Source organism: Capra hircus, chromosome 3 (assembly GCF_001704415.2).
Source record: "Capra hircus breed San Clemente chromosome 3, ASM170441v1, whole genome shotgun sequence".
Classification (NCBI taxonomy): Eukaryota; Metazoa; Chordata; class Mammalia; order Artiodactyla; family Bovidae; genus Capra; species Capra hircus.
This window is the reverse complement of record NC_030810.1, coordinates 111637979-111663992: the sequence shown is the minus strand read 5'-3', so window position 1 is coordinate 111663992 and position 26014 is coordinate 111637979. Positions and strand designations below refer to the sequence as shown.

The following is a 26014-nucleotide window of genomic DNA, read 5'->3' as shown; positions in this document are numbered from 1 at the left end:
ATCTGGAAGTAAGATCCAGCTTGCGCAGTCAAAAAGTTAAAAAAAAAAAAAGTATTACGATCACAATGTAAAATTGTTGTAAAATATTAGCTGTTGAGAATGGGTTTCAAGTAAAAACGATGTAACAATATAAATATTAACAGTATCAACATAGCCTATAGAAAGAGGGTTTAGCAGGCATGCAATTATCCATAGTGAGAAGATAGGTACTACTGAAATGCAGACCTCTGCTGACTGATTACACATGTGTAAAGGACATACCCAGTCACTCACAGTGATGTTTATAGAGCGTCAGTAGGTCAGTTTGTATTATCTGGGTGTGTTTGGTGATTCGATTCTGCCCTTCCCACTACTGAACTGAGCACTTCATTCCCCTCTCCTTTCCCTTTCCTCCTCTAACGCAGCCTTGAATCCTGCCAGAGGAGCGGACAGAGGAACACACTTTGAGGGCCTTCTCTCCCGACCCTCACATATTAATTAATACACGTGGTTTTCACTTGATAAAGGACTGGACCAAGATTTCTGCAGCTGCAACTTACATTCCGAATAAACAAAGCATTACAACGAACAAACAAAAGCAGGCCTCTCTCTCGCGTCTCACAGAACAACTACCTTCCCGACCACCTTCTTCAAGGTGTTCCTCTAATCTTCCGGCTCCAGTTCAGAACCTAGCCAGTCGTAAAGTCCCTACTTCAGGAACGCCGCCCAATCAGAGAGTCCTCACCTGCAGAAGGTGAGGCCTGGGTCTCCGTACGCGACAGGCTCCTAGCCCAATCAGGGGCGGATCGGGCTTGGAAAGGCTCCAATCCGCCGTACGGGGAATAGTGGGCGGGACTGCACCTGGCGACGGTGAATCACTCAGAGGAGCGGCGGCTCCCTCCACCAATCGGAAAGTGCAGAGGAGCGGCGCTGACCAATCGGGCGTGAAGGGAAGGGCCGGGCTGGGCTCAACCTGGCGTCTGGAGTTTAGTCCCCGCGCGGCGAAGCTGTGTGTGTTTCTAGTGTCGCAGTGACTGCTGTCGCATCGGGATCTTGATCGTGATGGGTACGAAGGCGAAAGTCGGCAGTACAGAGTTGCTTCTCTTCACGTCGATGATCCTGTGTAAGTTCCCGGAGTTTTCGGAGTAATCTGTGCGTCTGATCAGAGGTTGGAGGGAGGCGCTCCTCACACCTCTGGCTCGCGAGAGGGAGGGGTTCTGAAATCAGTCCGCCTCACCCTCCTAGTCCTCTTTTCCACCCTAGACTCATCCCTCTTTTTTCCCTTCCCCCTTCCCCTGGTGAGTGGCCGGCTCCCCTCCCCCACACTTATGAATAAGGATCCCCTCTTATATCCACCTGGAGGGAGCTGCCTCTTCCGCGCTTTTACCAAAAATGACGGGGAAAGCTTGGTTCCCCTTTCCTCCATTTTCACCTGCTGGTGAGAGCTGGTGGGCTCGGGGGCGCTGCCCAGCCAGGATCACGCATCTGGGAAGGGCCATCCTGCCCCTCCAACATCCGCGAACCATCCGGAATCCGTCGGGAGCCTCCTGTCCCCTGACTCTGTTGGGATGTTTTGCTCCTGAAGGGTCCTCAGAGAAAATCTAATGGAGGTCGACTGGAGAGGAAGTCCCTTTCCCTGGCTGTTGCTGAAGGGTCTTTTTAGCTTTTCCCGAATTTCTGGGTTGCATGGTTGCTCCAGGAAAAGTGTCCAGTTGCAAAACCTTTTTTCTTTTTTTGGAAGGAAATACATAAAATTGAAATTTAAAATTTCTTAGCACAGCATTCAAGTTCCTTTCTAGCATACCTTACTTCAGGAATCCTTAGTAAATGTTGTTGACTGAGATACCATTCCCAGGGGAAGGTCCTGTTTTTTGGTTGGCTGGTTCCTTCTCAGAGCCAGAACTCTGCCCTCCCCCCTGGCCATGTTTGAGAGTTTTTGTTTCCTTTGTAAACTCCCTTTCCTGTGGAACAATGAGGCTCACTTGCTGGGGCAGGCCTCTGGTCTATAGTTGTGCTTGCGCCTGACTGAGTTTATGGTTTGTGCCTTAGTCTACCTGTGTCAGCCTCTGTACCCTTATCTGATTCTTAAGTGTCTGTGTGTGCTACTGTGAATAGTTGTGTCGGCAGGGGGTCGGTAAGAATCTCCATTTCCTCCTCAAGATCGCTCTTTTAGGAAATGTAGAAGAGATGAGCAATTAAGACCAATATTGCTGGTTACAAGATAATTCATTTTGCTTAGCGTGAAGGGTGCCCTTAGACAGATGAATTGACGACTCCTTTGTTTCTTGTCACAAAAACGTTAACCCTTGGGATGGACTGGACCAGTAACAAGTCAGATCCTCCCTCCCCCTATTGTGCAGATCAGGAAACAGGTACAAAGAGGGGAAATGACTTGATAAGACTGACCAAAAGACCTGGGACTGGAACCAAAGTCTCCTGACTCACTTCTCTGTTTTCTACCCCCGGGCCCGTCTCAGGCAGCCTGTGACACGGGAACCAGCATATCAAAACATCAGTTGGGATACTGCTCCAGAGTCCACTGTCTCACCTGCCTTTTTCAATTTTTCTTTCTCACTAGATTCTTTCTTTTCTCACTTCTCCCTTTCATTCTACTCCTCCATTTCCCCCTTCCTTCAATTTCCATTGTTTCCCTCCCATTCTTCTCCATTTACTTCTGTCTGTATCTTAGAACTGCTGGTGACACCCATAGTCATTTTCTTGTTGGGTGTGGTGCTCAGTACTAAACACTTTGACAACCCTGTCAACCCTTGTACTCATCCCCCCACCTCCCAACCTAGAAATTTCTGAGTTAGTAACTGTGTTTGTGACAGTATTTGTCAGACTTATAAGACTCCTAGAACTGCTTCCTTCTCCCTTTTCCTCTTTCCCCCTCATTTTCTAGAATAACCCCACAATATATTATCACGGATTGACACTGAAAGCCTTGTGATATCACCCTTCTGAGCTTGGGAATACCCTCTAGTCTGCTCAGGGAATCAATAAACAGTGGTTTACAGGGAATGTGAGATGATATTGTATTAGCTTGACAGGACAGTGGGTCCTGGGAAGTAACATGTCCAGGAGATGGAGGAACTGACCTTGTCACATGTAAATAGGGCTAGACCTGGGAGATGCTATTTGGTTCGCACAGTGAGAATGGAAATAACAACGAGGCCACCCCCAACCTGCGTTCTGGCTTGACTTTCTGGCTTATTTGTGACCATAGTCTAGTAACTCAGTCTTTTCATCTGTAATACAAGAGTATTACAGGAGTAATAATACTTGTCCTAACCTCATCCTGAGGATCAACTGGGATAATAGCTACATGACATACATGAAAGCGATTATTAGTGGGCAGCTATTACCCTCCTTTGGATTTTGTGAGGGTGAAAGAATGCTGCCCATAGTAGAGCAGGTCAGAGAAAGCAGGGAGGGACCCTGCTAGATTCCAAATGGCTAGAGTGAAAAAGTAGGGGCTTTCTTGCCTGTCTAGCCTGTCCTCTGCCCTTGGGATATTGGAAGCTTATACAGGATGCCTGCATGTCCTTGCTCCTCACGTGGACTCTGTCATCAGGGAGGGAGAGGAAAAGATCAAGTAGTGGCCCACCTCCTGCCGAGGGAATCTAGTGGAGAAGAAGGCCTGAACCTGCTGGGACAGGGTTGGAGAGTAAACGCTGGGAGAGCTGGGCCTGGGAAAAGAAAAACTGGTGACCAAGAATACTAGCCTCCCTCCCCCTAGAGAGCCTGTGCTTAAAAAAGTTTTCCAGCCATCTCCTAGGCGGGAAGAGGCATTTCTGTTTAGCAAGATGGTGTGTTTCTAGGATGACTTTTGCTGTGACTGCAGGGGAAGTGGAAACCTGGTTGGAAGCCTGGTGTTTGCATACACACCCCTTCATGAAGTGTCTGCACTGAGGCATTCCAGCAGGGAGAAACTGCTGCCCTGCGCCTGTCTGGGTCAGCCTGGGAGTCTGGCTGTTTCATATCGATATTTTGGACTCAAGCCTTTCCAGTTTTCCTATTCAGGGTTAGACTCAAAGTGTAGATTGGTGAGTCACTCCTTTCCCCTCCCTCTGTGGTGGGTTCTCCCATGAAAGAATTGTTCCCTCGAAACCGGAACCTAGAGACTAGTGACGCAACAGGGTGAAACAAGGAAGTGAGTGGTAGTGGAATTCCAGTGTCTTATTAGTTTTTCTCTCCTTGCTCCCCTTGCTCCAGAACACTTTTACCGTATGACATTTCTCTTCAGTTTCCTGTGATCTGGGCTTGCCTGGCGTCCAGCCTAGTTTTGGCTTGGGGTGGAGCTGCTATAATTAAAAAAACAAACAACAATGTTTGTCTGTTTAGAAGAGGTTAATACATTAATGTGGTTCGAGAATCAAAATAATATTAAACGAGTGGGGTTATCGCTCCCACCTGGTTCACACCTCCCCTAGTTTCCTGTGTATTTTTCCAGTGTTTTTTTATACAGCTATCAGTATATATAAATATATATTGCTTTCTTTTCCCTTTCCTTACACAAAAGGAGGCACCCTCTGTACATTCTATTCCATCCTATATCTTGTTTATTTCTTTTCATATTGTTGGTGTGGCCTTGGCTGTTAGAATATTCCACTCCTCTCCCCACCTCCTCCCCAAGTCCTCTGGGTTAAGCGGTATCTGTTCTGTGGATTCAGAAGAGCTGACACTCCTGCTCAAGGACAGATTTAAAAGCTACGTACATTTTATGTGAGAGATTAGGAAAAAAATTGGGCTTGTTTTTCACTTCTGTTAGCATTGAGGGGAGACCTTGGGGATCTCTAAATTCAGCCCAGCTTCCTCTCTAGAGGTTCAGGAAAGAGCTGGATGGCCACTTGTCAAATGTAACTGTGGAAGAGGTTTCAGAGTTGTCAGAGGGTTGTGAGAAGTAAAGTGAGTGGATACACACTGGGGTTTTCCAGGCATTGAAAACTCAGAGTTCATCTGCCTGGGACTCCCTGATAAGCAGGGTTTCTGTCTAAAGTCCGCCTGGTGTCATTCGTTTTACAGTGTGGGGGTCAGATGGGAGGAAGCAGCTGGCTGGCCTGAAGTCTGATGTCAGGCCCTTGGAGTGAGCCCTGGGTAGGCAGGCACAGCCTGCTGTGTATTGAGTAGGTGGGTGGGGGAGGAGAGCCGAGCTGGTAGAACTGGAAATTCTGCTGAGAGAGGGTTGGAGGGAGCAATGGAGTGAAAGCTCTCCTGTCCTACAGAGCCATCACCACTTTCTGCTGTACTTAGAGGGCTGTGTCGGTTGACCCACGTCACTGAAAGTACAGCCAAGCCTGATTGTTTAGACTTAGCCCAGTCTGTCTTTGGCTCACAGAGTCTTCCTCTTGCCCACGCATTCCTTATCTGTCCCACCTCAACCCCCAGGAGTGAGTTCAGTCTCTACAGGGCGAGTGGTCGGAAGGAAAGAGCAAACCGGAGGTGGAAGCCCTGGGTCCAGGTTCTAATTGCACTGTAATATCAGATTCAATTGTTAATCCAGCAAGCATTGGTGTTTACTATGTTCTGAGCACTGCGCTGAGATTAGTGATTAAAAAATGAATAACCTCTGCTATTAAGAAACTCTGGGGGCAGTCAGGTATTTGTAACCATTAGCCAACAGCTGAGGTGAGCATGCTGTATCTGGGGGCTTTCCGAGGCTTTGGCTTATTCTGAGGCTGGTGGGTCCTATGAGGCTCATCTGCCTAGAGGGGAAGTTTGGATGAATTCTTAGAGAAAACCAGAGACTGGCTGGCTGGCTTCCTGGCTTCCCTCCTTTTCCTTCCTTCCTTTGTTGGTTTGTTTTTAAATGGATCAAAACAAACTCATTGCATGAAAACACCTTAAGGAAAATTCTAATTATTAACAGGATTGCTTAGGGAAACCAAAGTTTTCTTAATAAAGCAGTATAAGGAAGTAACTTTTCTGTTGTGGGTTTGACCTATATTTATAGGGACAGGTTGGTGGGTTCTGTCAGATAGCTGGATGCCTCCACCCTCTGTGACCACCTTATTAACACAGCACTGCTTTGGTGGCAAAGCACAGCTCTAAGAACAGGGGAGGATACAAATGTATCTCGTTCTCTAAGGAACTATAGACATGTGTTTACTAAGTAGAATACAGAGCACCATGCGTCAGGGGCTGTCATCGAAGTGCAGAATGTTTGGGGAACATAGAGAAAAGGTGACTTTTCAAAATGATAAATTCTTTATTAAGAAATGATAGATATGCAGTGCAGAAAATCGGAAAACAGAGGGATATAGAGAAAATAAAGTCACAAGCCATCCTGTTATCTAGAGATAACACTGATTGCTGGTTTTATTCTAATCTTTCCTCTATGATTAACACGTGGTTTAGCTGACGTGTGCAAAATATATTGGAAAAAAATGAAGTGGCTGTTTGATGCCATTGACTTTTCCTTAAGCCTTGGCCCTGTGGGCAGATACTCATTTAGGTCACACCAGCTCAACAAATCCATACATACCAGTGTTTAAGCCAAGTTGTGTACTAAACTGCTTTGAGCTATGGCCAGTTTGTCAGATTAGGTAGGAATTCTAGTGGGAAAAAAGAAAACTGTGTTACAGAGCCCTTCTCATTTAGATTATTAATGACTGAATATCAGTTTTAAATGAAATGGGTGACTCCCTCCATGACAGGACAGGAACAGAAATGTTCTCTGTGTTCTCTGATGGGAGTGTATTATTGCAAACCATGACCATATATGTATTTTTTTCTTCCTTTTTTTTTTTGGCAAACAATGCTTTAAATAAAATCCGTTCTATAGTATTATACTGTATGACTATCCTGTAATTTACTTAATTGTTCACTTTTTGCTGAGCATTTTTTTTTCTTTGCTGTATAACATTAAATTGTTCTTGAATATACATCTTTAAGCTTACCTTTGATTTTCTTATATTATATTATATTTCTTAGGTTATATTCCTAGAAGTTGGAGAGAGATTAATTTTGACTGGGGAAAGGTATAATGGATTAAGGGACACTGGCCCAGAATTTTGAAGGATGAGTGGTGTTTCCTGGCTTCTCTGCTGGAAACACTGTAGTGCAGTAGTTTTGGAGACTCAGAATCAGGCAGGCTTGGGTTAAGATTCCCACCTCGTTTGCAGCTGAGTGACTGGGGCAGCTATGAAAAAGCCTCGGTATTCTCATCTATAAAGTGGGATGATGATAACAATAATACTTGCTTTCCAGGGTTGTTTTCTTTCTCCTCGAAACATTTTTAATGAGACAATCCAATGCATGTGCTCACAGTTCTTCCTGCCTTTTTTCTCTCCTTGAAATTTATCAGACTCATATACAGGATCTTGATTGTAATCTCCTGTTTCTTACTCATCTGTTACTTCATTTCACCTTTGAAGTTTTATTTCATTATCCTGTGCTTCCTGGTGTGTTCTTGTTACTCTTGATCATTCTTCCTTTGTTTTTGCCTTTGCTTTTGCCTCCCCTTTCTGGCTATGTTTTATTTTTCTTTGCTTCTTGTGATCTGATTTTTTTTTCTTTCCTTTTTAACTCCCATTTCCCACTCTTTTTTCTTTAACTTAAAATATTTAATACATACTTGGCCATTACACAAAGGTAGAAAACATGGAAACATAGAAAAGTTGCCTGTATTCTCACCTCTCAGATAATATGCACTGTCAAGGATTTGGAGTCTATTCTTAGACATACCTTTATGTGTATACTAGGATTATTTTTCTGAATAAATCGATCTACCTTAACTTTTGGCATGGCAATATGGTTAGTTTTATTTGTTTTTATTTTTACTTAGTTGTATAATTTATTGTACCCTGGAGCCAGGTTACCTGGTTAGAATCCTAGCTCTATCTCCTACTAGCTTTGAGACCTTGAGCAAATTACTGATTTCTGTGCTCCAATTAATGCATATGTAAGGTGGGAGCAATAATAAAATTTATTTCATAGCATTGTTACAAAGGTTAAATGGAACCTGTAAAGGGCTCAGAAGAGTATCTGGTACATAGTATTCAAGAAATATTAGCTGCTATTATCTTATTATTCATGCTGTTTTTTTATTTATTTGGTCATGCTCAGTAACATGTGTCTAGAATTTGGACATAATTAATTAAATCTTTCAGAGGACAAACCTTGCGGAGGTCTTGTTTAGTTTTGTTGGGCTTCCCTGGTGACTCAATAGTAAAGAATCCACCTGGCAGTGCAGGAGACCCAGCTTTGACCCCTGGTCTGGGAAGATCCTACATGCCATGGGGCAGCTAAACCCAGGGGCCATAGCTGCTGGCTTGAGCCCTCGAGCCTGCGCTCCGCAAAGTGGCCCCTGCCCACCGAGACTAGAAAACAGCCTGTGCAGTAATGAAGACCCAGCACAGTCAAAAGTCAACAAGATTAGATATTTAGAAAAGGATGGGATAGAGGGTCCCCAGGGTCCCTTCCAAAAATAAATTTCTGTTGGTTTTTTAAAAAAACTATTTTACGGAGGTACATTTTGCATACATTATTTTCATTTCAGATGTACAAAATAATAGTTTAACAGTTATATTTATTGAAGAATGATCACCACAGTAAATGTACGTCTGTCATATATAGTTATGGAATTTTTTTTCCTTGTGATAGAATTTTTAAGATTTACTCTTTTAGCAACTTCTAAACATGCAGTACAGCATTATTCACTATAGTTACCATGTTGTGCATCATATCCCCATGACTTAGTTATTTTCTAACTGGAAGTTAGTGCCTTTTGATTCTCTTCACTCATTTTTGCCCCCCCCCACCCTCTCCTTGCCTCTTTGGACTTTCTCTGATTGACTTAATTCACTTCACATAATGCCCTTAAAGTCCATCCCTATTGTTACAAATGGCAAGATTTCGTTCTTTTTAATGACTCAGTGATATTCCATTGTGTATTATGCGTGCGCTCAAGCCTCGGCTAACTCTGTTGGGCCCAGTGTGAAGGGAAAAGGGGGATGTCTGTACTGGAAGCACGTGCCGCTGAGACTCAGACAAGGTCTGTGAGTGTGGGAGCCTAGATTCCAGCTCAGAGTTGTGTGGAGGGTAAGGGATCCTTAGCCTTTGAGTCTTTGTAGGACTGGGCAGGAATTGGGGGCAGAGACTGAGAGGAAAACAACTGTCAGGAAGGTAACTTGCATCTTGGTTTCTCCTTAGATTTGTTAGTCGCTAAGTCATGTCTGATTCTTGCGACCCCATGGACTGTAGCCCATCAGGCTCCTCTGTCCATGGATTCTTAAGCAAGAACAACTGGAGTGGGTTGCTGTTTCCTGCTCCAGGGGATCTTCCCAACCCAGGGGTCAGAGCTGCGCCTCTTGCTTCTGCATCTCCTGCAGGCGGATTCTTCTTTGCCACCTGGCTAGAGAGAGCCCCAGATCATATGATACTTCTACATTTAACTTTTTGAAGAACACTATGCTGTTTTCTATAGTGACTGTATCAATTTACAGTCCCACCAACATGAGGTTTGCATGAGGGTTCCCTTTTCTCCGTGTCTTCACCAGCATTCACTGTTCCTTGTCTTTTCTGGGGTTGGGGAGCTTGCTGGTGCAGCTTGTGGAATCTTAGTTCTTTGATCAAGAATCAAACCCATGCCCCATGCAGTGGAAGCAAAGATCTCTAACTACTGGACTACCAGTAAATCTCCTATTTCTTGTCTTTTTTGAAAATAGCCATTCTAACAAGTGTGAGGTGTTATCTCATTATGGTTTTTTATTTACATTCCCTGATAATTAATGATGTTGAGCATCTTTTCATGTACCTGTTGGCCATCTGTATGCCTGTCTTCCTTGGAAAAATGTCTATGCAGATCCTCTGACAGTTTTTAAAATAGATTGGTTAAGTGTGTTTTGTTTTTTTTTAACTATGGTTTGTATGAATTCTTTATACATTTTAGATATTAATCCCTTACCAGTTAAGTGAGTTGCAAATATTTTATCCCATTCTCTAGGTTTTAGCATTTTTTTAAAAACAAATTTAAATTTTATTTATTTATTTGGGCATGCTGTGTGGTATATGGGATCTTAGTTCCTGGATCAGGGATCAAACCCTTACCTCCTGTCTTAGAAGCGTGAGTCTTACACTGCAGGCAAGACCCTTTTCATTTTGTTGGTGGTTTCCTTTGCTGTGCAGCATGTTGATTCTTTCACTGTTCATGTCATCATGCATACTTGAGTCAAGGCCATAGTGACTGGAGATTCAACCAGAATGCCCATTGCTGACGTCCAATTTGAACCTTTGTATTGGTCTGCTTGGGACACCATAACGAAATACCAAAGACTAGGTAGCTTGAACAACACTAATTTATTTTCTCACAGTTTTGGAGCCCAGAAATCCAGGATCACGGTGCTGGTAGGGATGGTTTCCTCTGAAACCTCCCCTTGACTTACAGTGGCCACCCTCTTGCTGCCTCTTCACCTGGTCATTCCCTCTGTGGCATGAGCACTCAGTGTCTCTTTGTAGAACACTGCCAGTCGGATTGGATTAGGGCATGTGCGCGTCCTAAGGGCCTCATTTTAACAATTGTATCATCCTTAAAGGGCTTGTCTCCAAATACAGTTACTTTCTGAAGTTAGGGCTTTCATATATGAATTTTGAGGGAATACAATTCAATCCTTAAACATCAGAAACCATTTTGAAGATTTGGCAGAAAGAGCAATGATCTAGCCAGGTGTCTCCTCAGATGACTTGGGCTTGGGCTTACTTGGGTTGCTCTTGTGATCATGGAAGAAATAGGTTTTTTTGTTTGTTGAACAACTGGTTATCAATATTTAGGAAAATGTTAATGTAAGCTTCTGCGATGGTGACATCAACCTTGACTTTTAGCTCCGTACTGATGGAAGAGATCTGCTTGACAATCTCAGGACTGTGTAGGTCATTGAGTTGCGTATGGATCCTCACCTGGAATCAATCTCAAATATTAAAATTTTCACCACAAGGAGTTTTCCTTGTAGTTATTCTCAGGGTTTTGGTAGGCGTCTGAACCCGTCCTTACACTTTGAGATTCTTTCCCTCTGGGCCTCTGATCAGGTCAGCACATACCTTCTCCAAAGATTTCACTTTGCGGCTGGTGAGGGCGATTCTAATCCTGTGAATTGTCAGTTCTGGCTCCACAGGAGTCTTTCTGTATCTTCAAAAGCCGTGACTGTGGCTGTGGAGCTTTCTGTAGGCTAGTTCCTTGGCGAGACCAAACAGTCAGGAAGCAAGCAGGTAACTCCAGGCTCTGCTGCAGCAGCAGCTGAGTTTTCCTCAAAGAGCTGGGGGTGTTTAAATGGATTCACATCTTTTGTCCATTTCCCCACATTTTAGACCTTGCATTAGAAAACCTTCTGGCACTTCTTCCACTGTTGGCTCTGCACACTTCTGCATGCGGGAAACCAGCCTCTACCCTTGTGCAGGCAGATAGCTACAGCTTTAAAGCTAGTGTTTTGAGTCAAGTTTTTTTTTTTTTTTTTTTTTGGAGGGTGGGTGTGTGTCTCATCCGTCAATTTGAAAAATGGTCTTATCTTAACAAGTAGATGTTATAGTGAATGATTTGCTCTGACCTGATTTGTTAAGGTTCTGTGTTGTTCAATGTCAGTTTGTACAAATTTGTACTTATGCTAAGTGATGAGAAAGAATGATAGATTAACATATAGTTCCTGCTCCTTTGGGAGTTTACTGCTTGATAGGGGAGACCTACAGGCACATAGATGATGTCATTATGATATGGGAAGTGCTTTGACAGTGTTCTGCATGGTGTAGTGGAAGCCTAGGAAGGAGACGGAGGAAGGATTGGGAGTGGGGTAAGTCTTTTTCCAGAAAATAATGTGGATGAATATCTGCTGGCCGGATGAAGAAAGAGGGGAAAGGGTATTCGCATGGCCGGAGTAGCATGAGCAAAAGCAGAGGTTGTGAAACTCTTCGCTGGGAATTTTAAGTAGTTTTGTATTGCTGGGGGGAAAATTGCAAGAGTAGAGAGGGTGATGAAGATGATAAACATCATCAGGTTGGGTTTTGCTAGAACTATTGCCTGGCTGAAAAATTTGGATTTTATCTTACAGGCAATGTGGAATCACTGGAAGCTTGAAGCAGGTGTGAGATCTGGACTTTCCAGAAGGCTGTATAGTGTAGCCCAGTCTCTGAAACTGGACTGCTTTGGTTTGAATCTGTAGCTCTGGGCCTCAGTTTCCCCATGTAGAAAAGAGATGATAATAACAGTATCATCCAGCTCCTAAGATTGTTGTAGGGATTAAATGGTAGTCCATGTAATATGCTTATAGCAGTGCCTGGCATATAGTGAATGCTCAATAAATGTTAACACTTTCTCCAGCAGTGGGGTGGAGGATGGATGTGAGTAGGCCAAGGTTAAACAAGGCAGAGAAAACAACTGAAAGACTAAATGCAATTCTCCAGGTGATGATTTTGAGTTCTGGTGCTGGAGAAGATTCTTGAGAGGCCCTTGGATTGCAAGGAGATCAAACCAGTCAATCCTAAAGGTAATCAATCTTGAATATTCACTGGAAGGACTGGGGCCGAAGCTGAAGCTCCAGTACTTTGCCACCTGATATAAAGAGCAGACTCACTGGAAAAGACCCCGATGCTGGGAAGGATTGAGGGCAAAAGGAGAAGGGGGCAACAGAGCGTAAGATGATTTGATGGCATTATCAACTCAATGGACATGAGTTTGAGCAAACTCCAAGAGATAGTGAAGGACAGGGAAGCCTGGCGTGCTGCCGTCAATGGAATTGCAGAGTCGGAACACAACTTAGTGACTGAACAACGAGCAACAGATGATGATGGTAGTAAAAAATGGCGGAGGGGCCAAATTTGGGGAGGTTTGGGAGATGACATTGTAGTGCTTGTTGCTTGATTGACCAGAATGAAGGAAAGATGGTGATGACTTAAAAGTGGAGTAGTTAGCAGGATCAAACATCTTACCAAGAGCACAGAAGGTAACTGAAAAAACAAATACTGGATATTTTAATTCTAAGACTAGTTTAATGTTTTAGAGATTGGGATGTGACTTACAGCCAATATAAGTCTATTGTATATATTTAATTTTCCCCCAAGAAGTTTTTACTAAATCAGTGTTTTATCTTATAATCAGGGTATCTTAAAATTGAAGAAAACAATGATTGGTGCCCTTAGTAAAAGCAATTTTAATTTCAGGTTGAGAGCCAAAGATGTACTGAAGTAGGCTGAGCAGTGAACATGTATATTGGGTTGCAAACAGTATGTGTGATTACTTCTTTAAGAAGTTTGGAGAAGAAGGGAGGAAAAAATTGTAACCAGAGAGGGGTGCAAGATTAAGTGAAGGTTTTCTGTACAGGAAGGCACCAAAAAATCTATTGATAGCTTTGGCTCTGTAACTTTTCTTGTTGTGAACTTAAGGGTAAGTCAAACATCAGAATGGAAAAGGTGAAGTTTTTCTTCTGTTCTGGTTTACCATGTTAATTATCAATAGTAGGACATTTTTATGTATGTACATTATGCCAAGTATACTCAGATGGTAATAGATCTGCAATGTGGGAGACCCAGATTTGATCCCTGGGTTGGGAAGATCCCCTGGAGAAGGGAATGGCTGCTAACTCCAATATTCTTGTCTGGAAAATTCCATGGACAGAGAAGCCTGGCAGGCCATAGTCCACGGGGTCACAGAGAGTTGACATGACTGAGTGACTAACACGCATACTGTATGCCAAGTATAGGTCCAAGGTTAAACGCAAAAGGGAGGTTGTGATGAGGTGAGGGAAAATATAAAATAGATGAGGAGAATGGATATGGAAATCCATTCCCTCAACTCTGCTGGTCTATGCATGGTGGTTCTAGAAAAGAGTCCATCTTTCTAAGGCTAAGTCATGGTGATAGAGGAGAGATGGTTTGGTGGGCTGGAATATAAGCATTTTTTCAGAAGTATTTACATTTACTTATATGCCTTATTTTGAAGTCAGAAAAAGAAGTGTGTACAGAAGGACCTATGCGCAGATGATAATGATAATAAGGCATCATACCTATTGGGTGCTTCCTGTTGGTCAGACACTCTTATAAGCCCTTTATTTGTAGTAATTTGTTCAACTCTCAACAACAGCCTTTTGATGTTGAAACTGTTATTATCCCCATTTTACAAATGAGTAAACTGAGGTTCAAAGTGGCTTGCCCGGGTCACACAGATTATAAGTAACAGAGCTGGGATTTGAATGCAGGCAGGCTGGTTCCAGAGGCTTGTTCTGGAATGAGAAGGGTACCATGGATCAGGATGACTGGGGGTCCTGCAGTCACTAGGAAGGAAGGACCCGGTGGCTGGACTTGACTCAGGGTGCAATACGCAGTCACAGTAGAACTCTGAGCATTGCAGTCAGGTCATGGGGAAGTCATCAGCAGTGCCTGCATCAGAGGAAGGTGGGAAGGCCACGAGGCCAAGGGCCCTGTATTTTAAATAAGAGAAGAGAAGCCTGGATTAGGTAATAGCAGTCAGATTTCATGAGAAGGGGAAGATGCCTGTTGTCCAGTATATTTGGGAATCTATGTGGTCATGTCATTCCTGAACACGCTCTAGATCTGATGATCTGAGAGGACTCAGTAAAGAACTTTGGCTAAAGTTAGAAGTAAGGCAGAAATAATCATCACATTCATATGCTGTGATTTATTTATTTGTCTTCTTTTAGGTGGCCTTTTATTTCAAGGGCTAGTTTTTAGCTTAATTAGAAGCTGTTCTTTATTTGGGTGGTGTCATAGGTTGGCTTCTTGGGAAGCCGACTCTGAGATGTCAATTACTGTCCTAAGACATTTATGAGGGAGTGCTCTTGGGATCCACACCTATGGAAAGGAAGCAGGACTGGGCAGAGGGAGAAGTTGAGCTGCACTGTAGTCCCAACAAGGCCTCAGCCTTCTGCACAGGGAACTTTGAAGCAGGAATAGCCCTTCATTGTTGCCCCAAGTTGGGGAGGTAGGACGATAGAGCTGGGGCTTTATATGTCCTCCCCACACCCCACGTATTTTGGATCACATGGCATGTGGGATCTTGGTTCCCTGACCAGGGATTGAACCTGCCTCCCCTGCATTGGAAACACAGTGTCTTAACTACTGGACCACCAGGGAAGTCCCCAAAAGTCAGTTCTTGCTGGTTCTCTCTGTTTTTGGCCACAGGACTGGCTGGATCTCAGTTCCCCAGTCATGTATTGAATCCAAGCTACAGCAGTGAAAGTCCATAATTAACTCCCCCTCCTCTTGATCAGGCATTGGATGCTGGTACCTTGACCCTGTTCTGCCTGGTAGAAGGCATATCCCTGGGCAAGTGTTCTTGTTACCCTCAGAGAGGGATGACAGCTGCAGGCTTTCTTCTGGCAGTAGTCCAGCAGCCAGGATGAGTCTTTCATTCCTGAAGAGAGATCTGGTTTTGAGTATCTCAGTGCACATCACAGGTAGCAAATTGTAAAATTTAAGAATCTTAAAAAAAAAACCACACACACAAAATTCCCATCTTGATAGCAGAGAAAGTTGACTTCGGCAAAAAATCAAAACATTTCATTATCAGCATCCTTGATGAGAGCTGAATCAGAGAACTTCCATGTCCTCAGATTTCAATTTAGTAAAGGTTATTTGCTTTAATTTCTGTGTCTGTTGTTACAATTGATTATAGGTTTGACTTTGAAATGTAGTGCCAAATAAACAGACACAAAATAATATGATTAGAAGTACTTTGGAGACAAAATGGACCTGACTTTTAAAAGAATCATATTTTAGTAGAGTTTGCCTGCATTAAGGCGTGTGTGCTCAGTCGTGTCTGACTCTGAGACCCCACGGACCGTAGCCCTCCAGGCTCCTCTGTCTTTACCACTGAGCTACCTGGGAAGCACTGCCTCCGTTGAACCAGTGGCTTTTCTGAAAAGCAGCCTGATGTATAAAAGTATGGTATAATAAGGGAGGAAAGCAGGGATAGGAGTAACCTGTGTGCTGATCACAGCTCTGTCATTTCCTAGCTATGAAAACTGGGATCTTCCACTTAACCTTTTAGACATTCAATTTTTTTCATCTATAAAATGGGAGAGAGAATACTTAGCCTGGCTAATTCAGTGTTGTATCAAATTGAAATAAATTACGTAAAAATCCTCTCTGAATATTTAAGCCAGAAAAGAAAGGAAGAAAGAGAGGGGCTTCCTTGGTGGTACAATGGATAAGAATTCTCCTGGCAAGAGAGGGGAGGTGGATTTGACCCGTGATCTGGAAAGATCCCAGATGTGGTGGAGCAACTGAGCCCATGTGCCCCAACTGCTGAGCCTGCGCTCCAGAGCCCGTGCTGCACGCCGAGAGAAGCCATGTAACCGGAACCTGTGCGCTGGACAGTGAAGGGCAGCCCCAGTTCACAGCGATTAGAAAAATCCGCATGCAGCAACAAAGACCCAGCACAACCAAATATGAATACATCTATTGTAAAAAAAGAGAAAGAAACAAGGAAAAGAACCTAGAGGATTTCAGAGAATATCTAGTTCAAACCCTTCATGTTTCAGATGAGAAAAGGGAGCCTCAGGGGTCAAGAGACTATATTCAGTAATCAGTTCAGTTCAGTCACTCAGTTGTGTCCCACTCTTTGCGACCCCATGAACCGTAGCACACCAGGCCTCCCTGTCCATCACCAACTCCCAGAGTCCACCCAAACCCATGTCCATTGAGTCGGTGATGCCATCCAGTCATCTCATCCTCTGTCGTCCCCTTCTCCTCCTGCCCTCAATCTTTCCCAGCATCAGGGTCTTTTCCAATGAGTCTGTTCTTCACATCAGGTGGCCAAAGTATTGGAGTTTCAGCTTCAGCCTCGTTCCTTCCAATGAATATTCAGTACTGATTCCTTTAGGATTGACTGGTTTGATCTCCTTGCAGTCCAAGGGATTCTCAAGAGTCTTCTCCAACACCACAGTTCAAAAGAATCAATTCTTCAAGCATTCAGCTTTCTTTTAAGATCCAACTCTCGCATCCATACATGACTACTGGAAAAACCATAGGTTTGACTAGACGGACCTTTGTTGGCAAAGTAATGTCTCTGCTTTTTAATAAGCTATCTAGGTTGGTCCTAGCTTTTCTTCTGAGGAGCATGTGTCTTTTAATTTCATGGCTGCAGTCACCATCTGCAGTGACTTTGGAGCCCCCCCCCAAATAAAGTCTTTCACTGTTTCCACTGTTTCCCCATCTATTTGCCATGAGGTGATGGGACCAGATGCCATGATCTCAGCTTTCTGAATGTTGCATTTTAAGCCTTCTTGTTTGCTTTCTGCCATAAAGGTGGTGTCATCTACATATCTGAGGTTATTGACATTTCTCCCAGCAATCTTGATTTTAGCTTGTGCTTCAGCCAGTCTGGCATTTCTTGTGATATACTCTGCATATAAGCTAAATAAGCAGGGTGACAATATACAGCCTTGAAGTACTCCTTTCTCGATTTGGAACCAGTCTGTTGTTCCATGTCTGGATCTAACTGTTGCTTCCAGACCTGCATACAGATATCTCAAGAGGCAGGTCAGGTGGTCTCGTAGTCCTATCTCTTTCAGAATTTTCCACAGTTTATTGTGATCCACACAGTCAAAGGCTTTGGCATAGTCAATAAAGCAGAAATAGATGTTTTTCTGGAACTCTTGCTTTTTCTATGATCCAGCGGATGTTGGGAATTTGATCTCTGGTTCCTCTGCCTTTTCTAAAACCAGCTTGAACATCAGGAAGTTCATTGTTCACGTACTGTTGAAGCCTGGCTTGGAGAATGTTGAGCATTACTTTACTAGTGTGTGAGATAAGTGCAATTGTGCAATAGTTTGAACATACTTTGGCATTGCCCTTCTTTGAGATTGGGATGAAAACTGACCTTTTCCAGTTCTGTGGCTGCTGCTGTTTTCCAAACTTGCTGGCATGTTGAGTGCGGCACTTTCACAGCGTCATCATTCAGGATTTGAAATAGCTCAACTGGAATTCCATCACCTCCACTAGCTTTGTTTGTAGTGATGTTTCCTAAGGCCTACTTGACTTCACATTCTAGGATGTCTGGCTCTAGGTGAGTGATCCCACCATTGTGTAAGCACAATGAGTCAGGTCAGGAAGATCTTTTTTGCATAGTTCTTCTGTGTATTCTTGCCACCTCTTCTTAATGTCTTCAGCTTCTGTTAGGTCCATACCATGTCTGTCCTTTATCAAGCCCATCTTTGCATGAAATGTTCCCTTGGTATCTCTAATTTTCCTGAAGAGATCTCTAAGTCTTTCCCATTCTATTGTTTTCCTCTATTTCTTTGCATTGATCACTGAGGAAGGCTTTCTTATCTCTTCTTGCTATTCTTTGGAACTCTGGATTCAAATGGGTGTATCTTTCCTTTTCTCCTTTGCCTTTAGCTTCTCTTCTTTTCTCAGCTATTTGTAAGGCCTCCTCAGACAACCATTTTGCCTTCTTGCATTTCTTTTTCTTGGGGATGGTCTTGATCCCTGCCTCCTGTACAATGTCATGAACCTCCATCCATAGTTCTTCAGGCAGTCTGTCTATCAGATCTAATCTTTTGAATCTATTTGTCAATTTCACTGTATAATCATAAGGGATTTGATTTAGGTTATACCTGAATAGCCTAGTGGTTTTCCCTACTTTCTTCAATTGAAGTCTGAATTTGGCAATAAGGAGTTCATGATCTGAGCCACAGTCAGCTCCCAACCTTGTTTTTGCTGACTGTATAGAGCTTCTCCATCCTTGGCTGCAAAGAATATAATCAATCTGATTTGGTAATATCCATGTGTAGAGTCCTCTCTTGTGTTGTTGGAAGAGGATGTTTGCTACAACCAGTGTGTTCTCTTGGCAAAACTCTATTAGCCTTTGCCCTGCTTCATTTTGTTCTCCAAGGCAAACTTGTCTGTTATCTCTTGATTTCCTACTTTTGCATACTCAGTTATATGAGTAATTTAATAAAGGAAAAATATGCTTGCATTGAACAGATGTGCTTGCATTTATCTAAGAAAGACAGGATTTTGACTAAAGCATCCTTCATCAGTTTGGGCTTGGAAAGCATAACTGAGAGTAACTCTGCAAGTGCAGGTTGATAACCCAGAGTCCTGTGCTGGTGCTTGTTTTGGAGTGTCGGCCCCTCCTGTGAACCTGCTGCCTCTCTCCCACCATGTTATTTAATTAGCCTATCTCTCACCTCCTCTCTCAACCCCACCACACACACCACCTTTTTCTTTCCCTTTTCCTTTGGGCCGAAGTGAAAGTGAAGTTGCTCAGTGGTGTCCGACTTTGCAGCCCTATGGACTGTAGACCACCAGGGTCCTCTGACCATGGGATTTTCCAAGGAATAATACTGGAGTGGGTTGCCATTTCTTTCTCCAGGGGATCTTCCCAACCCAGTGACTGAGATTCTATTGAGGTGATCCGAGCCCACTTCTGGTCCAGAACCAGCTGTGTGATCTTAGACGTGTTTCTTTACTTTAGTTCCTCATGTAGACCTGGGATGATAATACTTGTCCTGCTGATCTGTCATGCTTGTTTCAAGGATCAGACGAAGTAATGTATGTGAAAACACCTTAAAAAGAGCAAAATGCCCTCAAAATGCCGAGTATTATGACCCTATTACTGCTCCTTCCTTTCCTTCCCTCCTTTGCCTCCAGCTTTCTGGCTTCCTGCCAGGATTGTCTGACAAGTGACAACAATTATTTGCTGAGAAGCTTTCTCTGAACCATGAAATGTCATTTGGGAAACTGTGCTTGGACTGGTAGGAACTAATTAGATTATTGGTAGTCACAGAGGGAAAATTTTTTTTTTTTTTTAATGAAGGACATTGCCTTAGAAATAAATGTTTTATTTCCATTGATTAAACAATGGCCTGCTGTTTAGCAAAAAACATTTGAAGAAGATGGTGAGAGGATGTGAAATCTGAGAGGAGTTTGGATCTCTTGAATCCCTTGACCTTGAGATCTCAGCACAGAGGGTTCCGGTTTGAGATGCTCCATCAGCTGGGACTGCTCTTCCCTCTCCATGGCATTTCTCTGTCCACTCCTGATGGACCTACCTCTCTTCTTCTCAGGCTTCCTGGCATTGGGCAGGGGTGCAGTGCAAACCTATGAACCGGTAGTCAAAGTTCCTGAGAATAACCGTGAGTTGGGAGGAGCTGTGGGGGATGGTGGGGGCTGGGGTGAGAGGGAGGCGAGTAGGGGCAGACCTTTGGGGAACATCCAACCCACGTGGTGCTTTGGGTCCATTTACTGCTGCTGCTTCCTCCAACTCACCTGGATTCTGCCTGCAGCTGCCAAGCTGTCCTGCTCCTACTCGGGCTTCTCCTCGCCCCGTGTGGAGTGGAAGTTTACCCATGGTGATATCAGAGGTCTCGTTTGCTATAACAACAAAATCACAGGTGAGTCGCTCCATCTCCTTGCTGACGCCTACTTGTAGAGGGATTGACTGTGCTTGGATTCCAGGGGAGGGGCACACCTTGGGGCTCAAGTCTCCAGGGCCTTCGCATTGCCCTTGCTGGTGGGAAGAAGAGAGCCCCTGTGCCTTGGGTGCTACCGTCATCAGCTTCTCTCAGCTCTCCAGCTCACTCTGCCCCGGCTTCCTCTCTCCTGGCAGCTTCCTATGAGAACCGAGTTACCTTCTCGGATAGTGGCATCACCTTCCATTCTGTGACCCGGAAAGACACGGGGATGTATACTTGTATGGTCTCTGATGAGGGCGGCAACACCTATGGGGAGGTCACCGTCCAGCTCATCGTGCTCGGTACGTGCCGCAGGTCTTCTGTGTGGGTTTGCAGTTAGTTGTTTCCCTAACCCTTAACAGGCTCTGCTAAGCTTCAGAGCTCACGGATAGTGAGCATGCTCATGGCAGGTTGCCGGTGGGGCAGGGGGGAGGGTATTCAGAGTCCTGGTGCTGCCAGAGAGTGATAAGAGTCTGGTTAGGGGGAAACTAAGGGCACAGTAAGGGCGGAAGGCTAGAGCTGATGGATGGGGGTGTCATGCTACTGTGCCTGCAGGCAGCCCTCCCACCCTTGTGACCAGTACCTTCTCTCCCTCCCCAGTGCCTCCATCCAAGCCTACAATCAACGTCCCCTCCTCTGTTACCATTGGAACCCGAGCTGTGCTGACCTGCTCAGAGAAAGATGGTTCCCCACCATCTGAATACAGGTGGTTCAAGGATGGGGTGGAGATGCCTGTGGAGCCCAAGAGCAACCGTGCCTTCCGCAACTCTTCCTATACCCTGAACCTCAAGACAGGGGAGTTGGTACGGATGTGTGTGTGTGTTAGTTGCTCAGTCATGTCCGATTCTTTGCGACCCCATGAACTGTAGCCTGCCAGGCTCCTTTGTCCGTGGAATTCTCCAGGCAAGAATACTGGAGTGGATTGCCATTTCCCTCTCCAGGGGATCTTCCCGACTCAGGGATCAAACCTTGGTCTCCTGCATCGCAGGCAGTGCAAGTGGGGTTGGGGTAAAAGGTGTGTGTGATAGAAGCTCTGAAGGTGGGGGAAAAGCAAGCAACAAGGGAACTTTGGCACGAGGGTCAGGAGACATAAAAGAGAGGTAAGTGGCTTCTTCAAGCAGGAAGCCAATTCATTTTCTGCCCTCTAGATCTTTGATCCTGTGTCGGCCTCTGATACTGGAGATTTCACCTGTGAGGCACGGAATGGCTATCAGTCCCCCGTGAAGTCAGACACCGTGCACATGGATGCTGGTGAGTGAGGGTGTGGCTGGGGCTTGCTCTCAGACCTGGGGTGCAGATTGGGGTCTGCTTTCCGTCCTGGCTTTGGTGGTGCTGTCAGTGCCGCGAAGGCGTTTTCAGGCTCCTGACCTCTCATTTGTGTCCCATAGTGGAGCTCAATGTCGGGGGCATCGTGGCAGCTGTCCTCGTAACGCTCATTCTCCTGGGAGCCTTGATTTTTGGCATCTGGTTCGCCTATAACCGAGGCTACTTTGACAGTGAGTATTTGCCCTCAAAGGTGGATCCTCCCTGCTTCAGGGCCTGATTCTTGAGTGCCACCTGAGTGCCGAGCTGGTACTGAGCCTTTGTGTGCTGGGTTGCCTCCCGGGAAGCATGGGTCACCTGGGGCTCAGGGCCACACACTGGGGTCCCCATCTTCCTGTGCCATGCCGTCTCCTACTCTGCTGACACTCATGGTCCCATTTCTTGTCTTTCAGGAGCAAAGAAAGGGTGAGTGAGCTGCTGTCCAGGGGCTCTCTGAGGTTGAGAACATGTTTGTGTATGGTTTGAAGCTGAGATGTGCCCAGGGGAAGAGGTTGGAGGGGAGGCAACCAGCCTGGTAGGGAGAACATCTGGATTCGTACCATCATCCACTGCGGTCCTGTGCTTGTCCTTTCTCCCTCCACCCAAACCTCCCTACCGAGAGCTCCGTACACCGGTGAAGTTCTCAGTCCTGCCCTCTAACGTTAGTGAGCGGAGGTTAAGGAGAGGGACTGGGGGTGCTGAGTGTCTCCATCTTCTGGCTTGTCTTTAGGACCTCCAGTAAGAAGGTAATTTACAGCCAGCCCAGTGCTCGAAGTGAAGTGAGTATGCCTGCCCTGGGATGGGGAGGGCCCCCTGGCTGGAGGCGGGGGTTTCCAGCCCGTGTTCACATGCACTCTGGGGATTATCTAGCAGCTAGAGAACACTGACGAGAGCTGACTTGGATGTTTGATTTCTCCAGGGGGAGTTCAGACAGACCTCGTCATTCTTGGTGTGACCCTGGTCCGGCTTCTCTCCAGTGCTTGCCTTACTCAGGTGCTACCAGACTCTGGCCCCTGATGTCTGTACTTTCACAGGATGCCTTATTTGTCTTCGAGCCCCCTCAGGGGCCCCCACTATTATCTTAGGTTGTGTTTTGTAATAATTTCAGCCATGTGCACCTTCCTGCCTCCCTTCCTTTCCCACCACTGGCTGAGTGGCCTGCGACTTGTTTAAAGCCTTCTTGTCCCAGCCCTGCAAGGGATCAGAGAGAAGTCCTGACTGATGCCTGCTGACCACAAGTAGACCACAAGAGCAGTGGGGCACCCACTGCCCCTGCATGTCGTGGTTCTCAGATAGGAATCTGGAGCCTGGCTTCTTGACTCCTTCCTGCTGTGCAGCTTTCTTGAGTGGAGACTGGAGCAGCTGGAATGGTTGTTTGGAAACGGTGTCGAGTCTCTGCCACCTCTGCAGGCCACTGTGTTCTGTCTTCCATGGGAAGTGCCACTGGGATCCTCCTGCACCATCCTCTTCCTGAACACAAGCAGACTGACAACTGTGTCTGAAGGGAAAACAAGACGCTGGTCTGCAGAAAAGAAAGCTGGAGGGGATAGCTCAAACTATCACCCTTCTCTTGGTTGGAACAACTCAACCTGCCCTTTTAAGATATGTCTGCAGGGTTATGGAAATTTGTGTAGCAGTCAGTTCTGCTGAGCATGTGAGTGTGTGTGTTTGTGGTCTTGGCTCTCTGTTGAAATCAAGTGTTTCAGAGTCCTCTTGGGGTGGGAGGAGAGCACCTGGCTGAAGTGCTCCAGGTTCCAGGTGATCTGACTCACCCAGGGAAAGAAGCCCACCCTCCCACCTCTGCCAACCCAGATGGCTAGTACACTTCCCAGAGGCTACAGGAAAAGCTGCTCCAGAGCCTGAGGAGGATTTCTCAAATCCTCTGGAGAACCACTTCTTTAGTAGTAAAGTAGTACTACTTTAATTAGAGGATAGGTGTAAGTGAGAACAGGAGTGAGTGGGGTAGACACGCCTGTCCCTGCTTTCCTCATCCCATCTGGACCCTTCTTTGCCCTTGAATCTATTTCTCCCTTTACCCAAGTAGTCTATTTATTAACTAGCAAGAGGGCAAATAAGGATTTTGCTAATTTTGTGGAGGATACTGTGCACCGTTTCACCGTATTCTGTACCCTTATCTGACAGTCCCTCCCAGAACTAAGCTTTCTTTTCGTCCAGGGTCCAGAAGGAAAAACAAAAAACAAATCATATTGTCACGCACCAACAAAAAATAAGCATTCCAGGTGGAAATAAAATCTAATTAGGCAATAAAAGTAGAGATTGTGAAACGGTTCAGTAAGAATGAAAATTTCAACGTATGTTTCAGTTTCCTGGTTGGGAGACAGGGTGGGTAGGAATAAAGGGAGTAAAGGGCACAGGGAGGCAGAGGTGAATCATTGCTCTCGCGAGTCTGGAGCAAATGGTTCCTCACTCCCTAGGTCACTTGTGAGGAGTATGAGTCAGTGATTACCAGCCTTGGAATTCACATCTCCAGCTAACAACAGCCCCTTTGAGTTGGAAAACACCTCGTCTGCTTTCATTTTAGAATGTTAAAACTAATTTTTTAATAAATGTTTATTTTTCACATTGATTTTGTTTAAATCCTGAAGTTCTAGCTTTTAAGAATTGGAACTCCCAGAGTGACTTCGACATTCAATAATCTTCCCTGTATTCTTTTATTTAAGAGATCAGGGATATCCTTCTACAGAATCTGGTGGTTGGATTTCAGTTTAACTTACCATTGGAAAAGGAAATGGCAACCCACTCCAGTATTCTTGCTTGGAAAATCCCATGGATGGAGGAGCCTGGCAGGCTATAGTCCATGGGGTTGCAGAGAGTCAGACACGACTGAGCCACTTCATTTTCACTTTAACTTACCGTTAGACTGTACTTAATGGTAATGTGAATGAATATAATCTATATTAAAAGGAGACTTGGGGTTGGAGAACAGAGTGATTCTGTAGAGATTAGTGTTTAGACATGGACCCAACCTGATTAGAGATAAAATGATTGAATATTAAGGATGTGTTTATTGTCCCTGTGTTAATAGGATTTGCGGATCAAGGTGGGGATGGGGAAAGTGGGAAATGGATTGGTCCGTTTCTGCATGCTGGGGCATGGGACAGATCAGTAAAGGAGATGAATGAAGAGAGTACAACTTGCACTTTAAAAATCTCTGATTTTGTAACTCTTGCAATTTATTGTCCCTTTCTTGGTACTAGCTGTAAAAATCTAGTATGAAATGGAACTTTTCTAAGAAGAGGAATTTGTAATTTTTTTCCTTTTTTGGCCACACTGGAGCTTGTGGAATCTTAGTTCCCCACCCAGGGATTGAACCCTCGGCCCATGGCAATGAAAGCCTGAGCCCTAACCACTGGACCGCCAGGGAATTTCCCAGTGGCTTGTTGAATAATTACTATCATTCATAAAGTTACTGTGTATTACTACTATCCCCATTTCACAGATTGGGCAAAAGAGGCCCAGAAATGCTAAGGAACCTAGGCAAGTGTAGATCTGGGATTCAGGACAGCTTCAGAAGAGGCTGGGTAGCATGTTCTCACAGTGACCCTCCATGAGAAAGAGCAGGAGGAGCTCAAGACAGAATTTAACTTTCCCTCTAGAGGTGTGTATGTGAGGATTAGGAGAGAGCAATGCCACTTGGGGGTTTCTCTGAATTGTGACACCCCAACAGTACCTACAGTACAGATTGAGACTAGCAATTATGAAGCTCTTGGTAGAATGTAGGGCTTGTGAGTGCCACCTTCTGGAATGAAAGATAATGTCACTGCCTGTGGCCCAAGTGGCAAACCAGGCACATCGTGTTTGTGGATAACGAGTGAGAACAGCAACTTCATTAGTTGGCAAAATGAGAATACAAAAAGATCTCAGTGGGCAGGAATGATAAACTTCATCTTAGAAGTTCAGTAGTAGTAAGTGTAAGATTGTATCTTTGGACTTGCAAAACCAATTCTTCATGTATAAAGTTGGAAAAATGTAGAGTGTCTGGAAGCAGAGAGGTCCTCGTTGCTGACAGTGCTAAGACCCTATATGAAGTTCTGTTATAGGTGGCAAACTTTTTAAGATGATTGCAAACAAATAGAATATCTTCATAGAAAGTGATATGGATGGTGAAGGGACTTAAAACTCATATGGAAACTTCTAAAACCATGTCAAACCCAAAGAATCAAAGACAGATGCAAGATAAAGTTAGATATTTGAAGATTACGGGATGGATGGCCTCAAGGGAGAAAATTGGAATCAATGGATGATGTCCAAGAAAGAAGACTGGTTCTAATTCAAAATGTGCCCTTCAGCGCTTTAAGGAAGGGGTGTTG

At 44.7% G+C, this 26014-nt stretch overlaps 1 protein-coding gene and 1 pseudogene across 1 annotated transcript; one reads left to right on the top strand and one right to left on the bottom strand.

Annotated features, from left to right (window-relative positions):
- F11R (F11 receptor) lies at positions 929-24700 on the top strand. Its single transcript, XM_005677199.3, has 10 exons — positions 929-1102; positions 19995-20063; positions 20214-20321; positions 20537-20683; positions 20982-21184; positions 21530-21632; positions 21770-21877; positions 22097-22109; positions 22414-22462; positions 22603-24700. Exons 1-10 carry the CDS (start codon positions 1042-1044, stop codon positions 22636-22638), a joined length of 897 nt encoding a protein of 298 aa, XP_005677256.1. The 5' UTR covers positions 929-1041; the 3' UTR covers positions 22639-24700.
- LOC102175729 lies at positions 10145-11676 on the bottom strand (annotated as a pseudogene).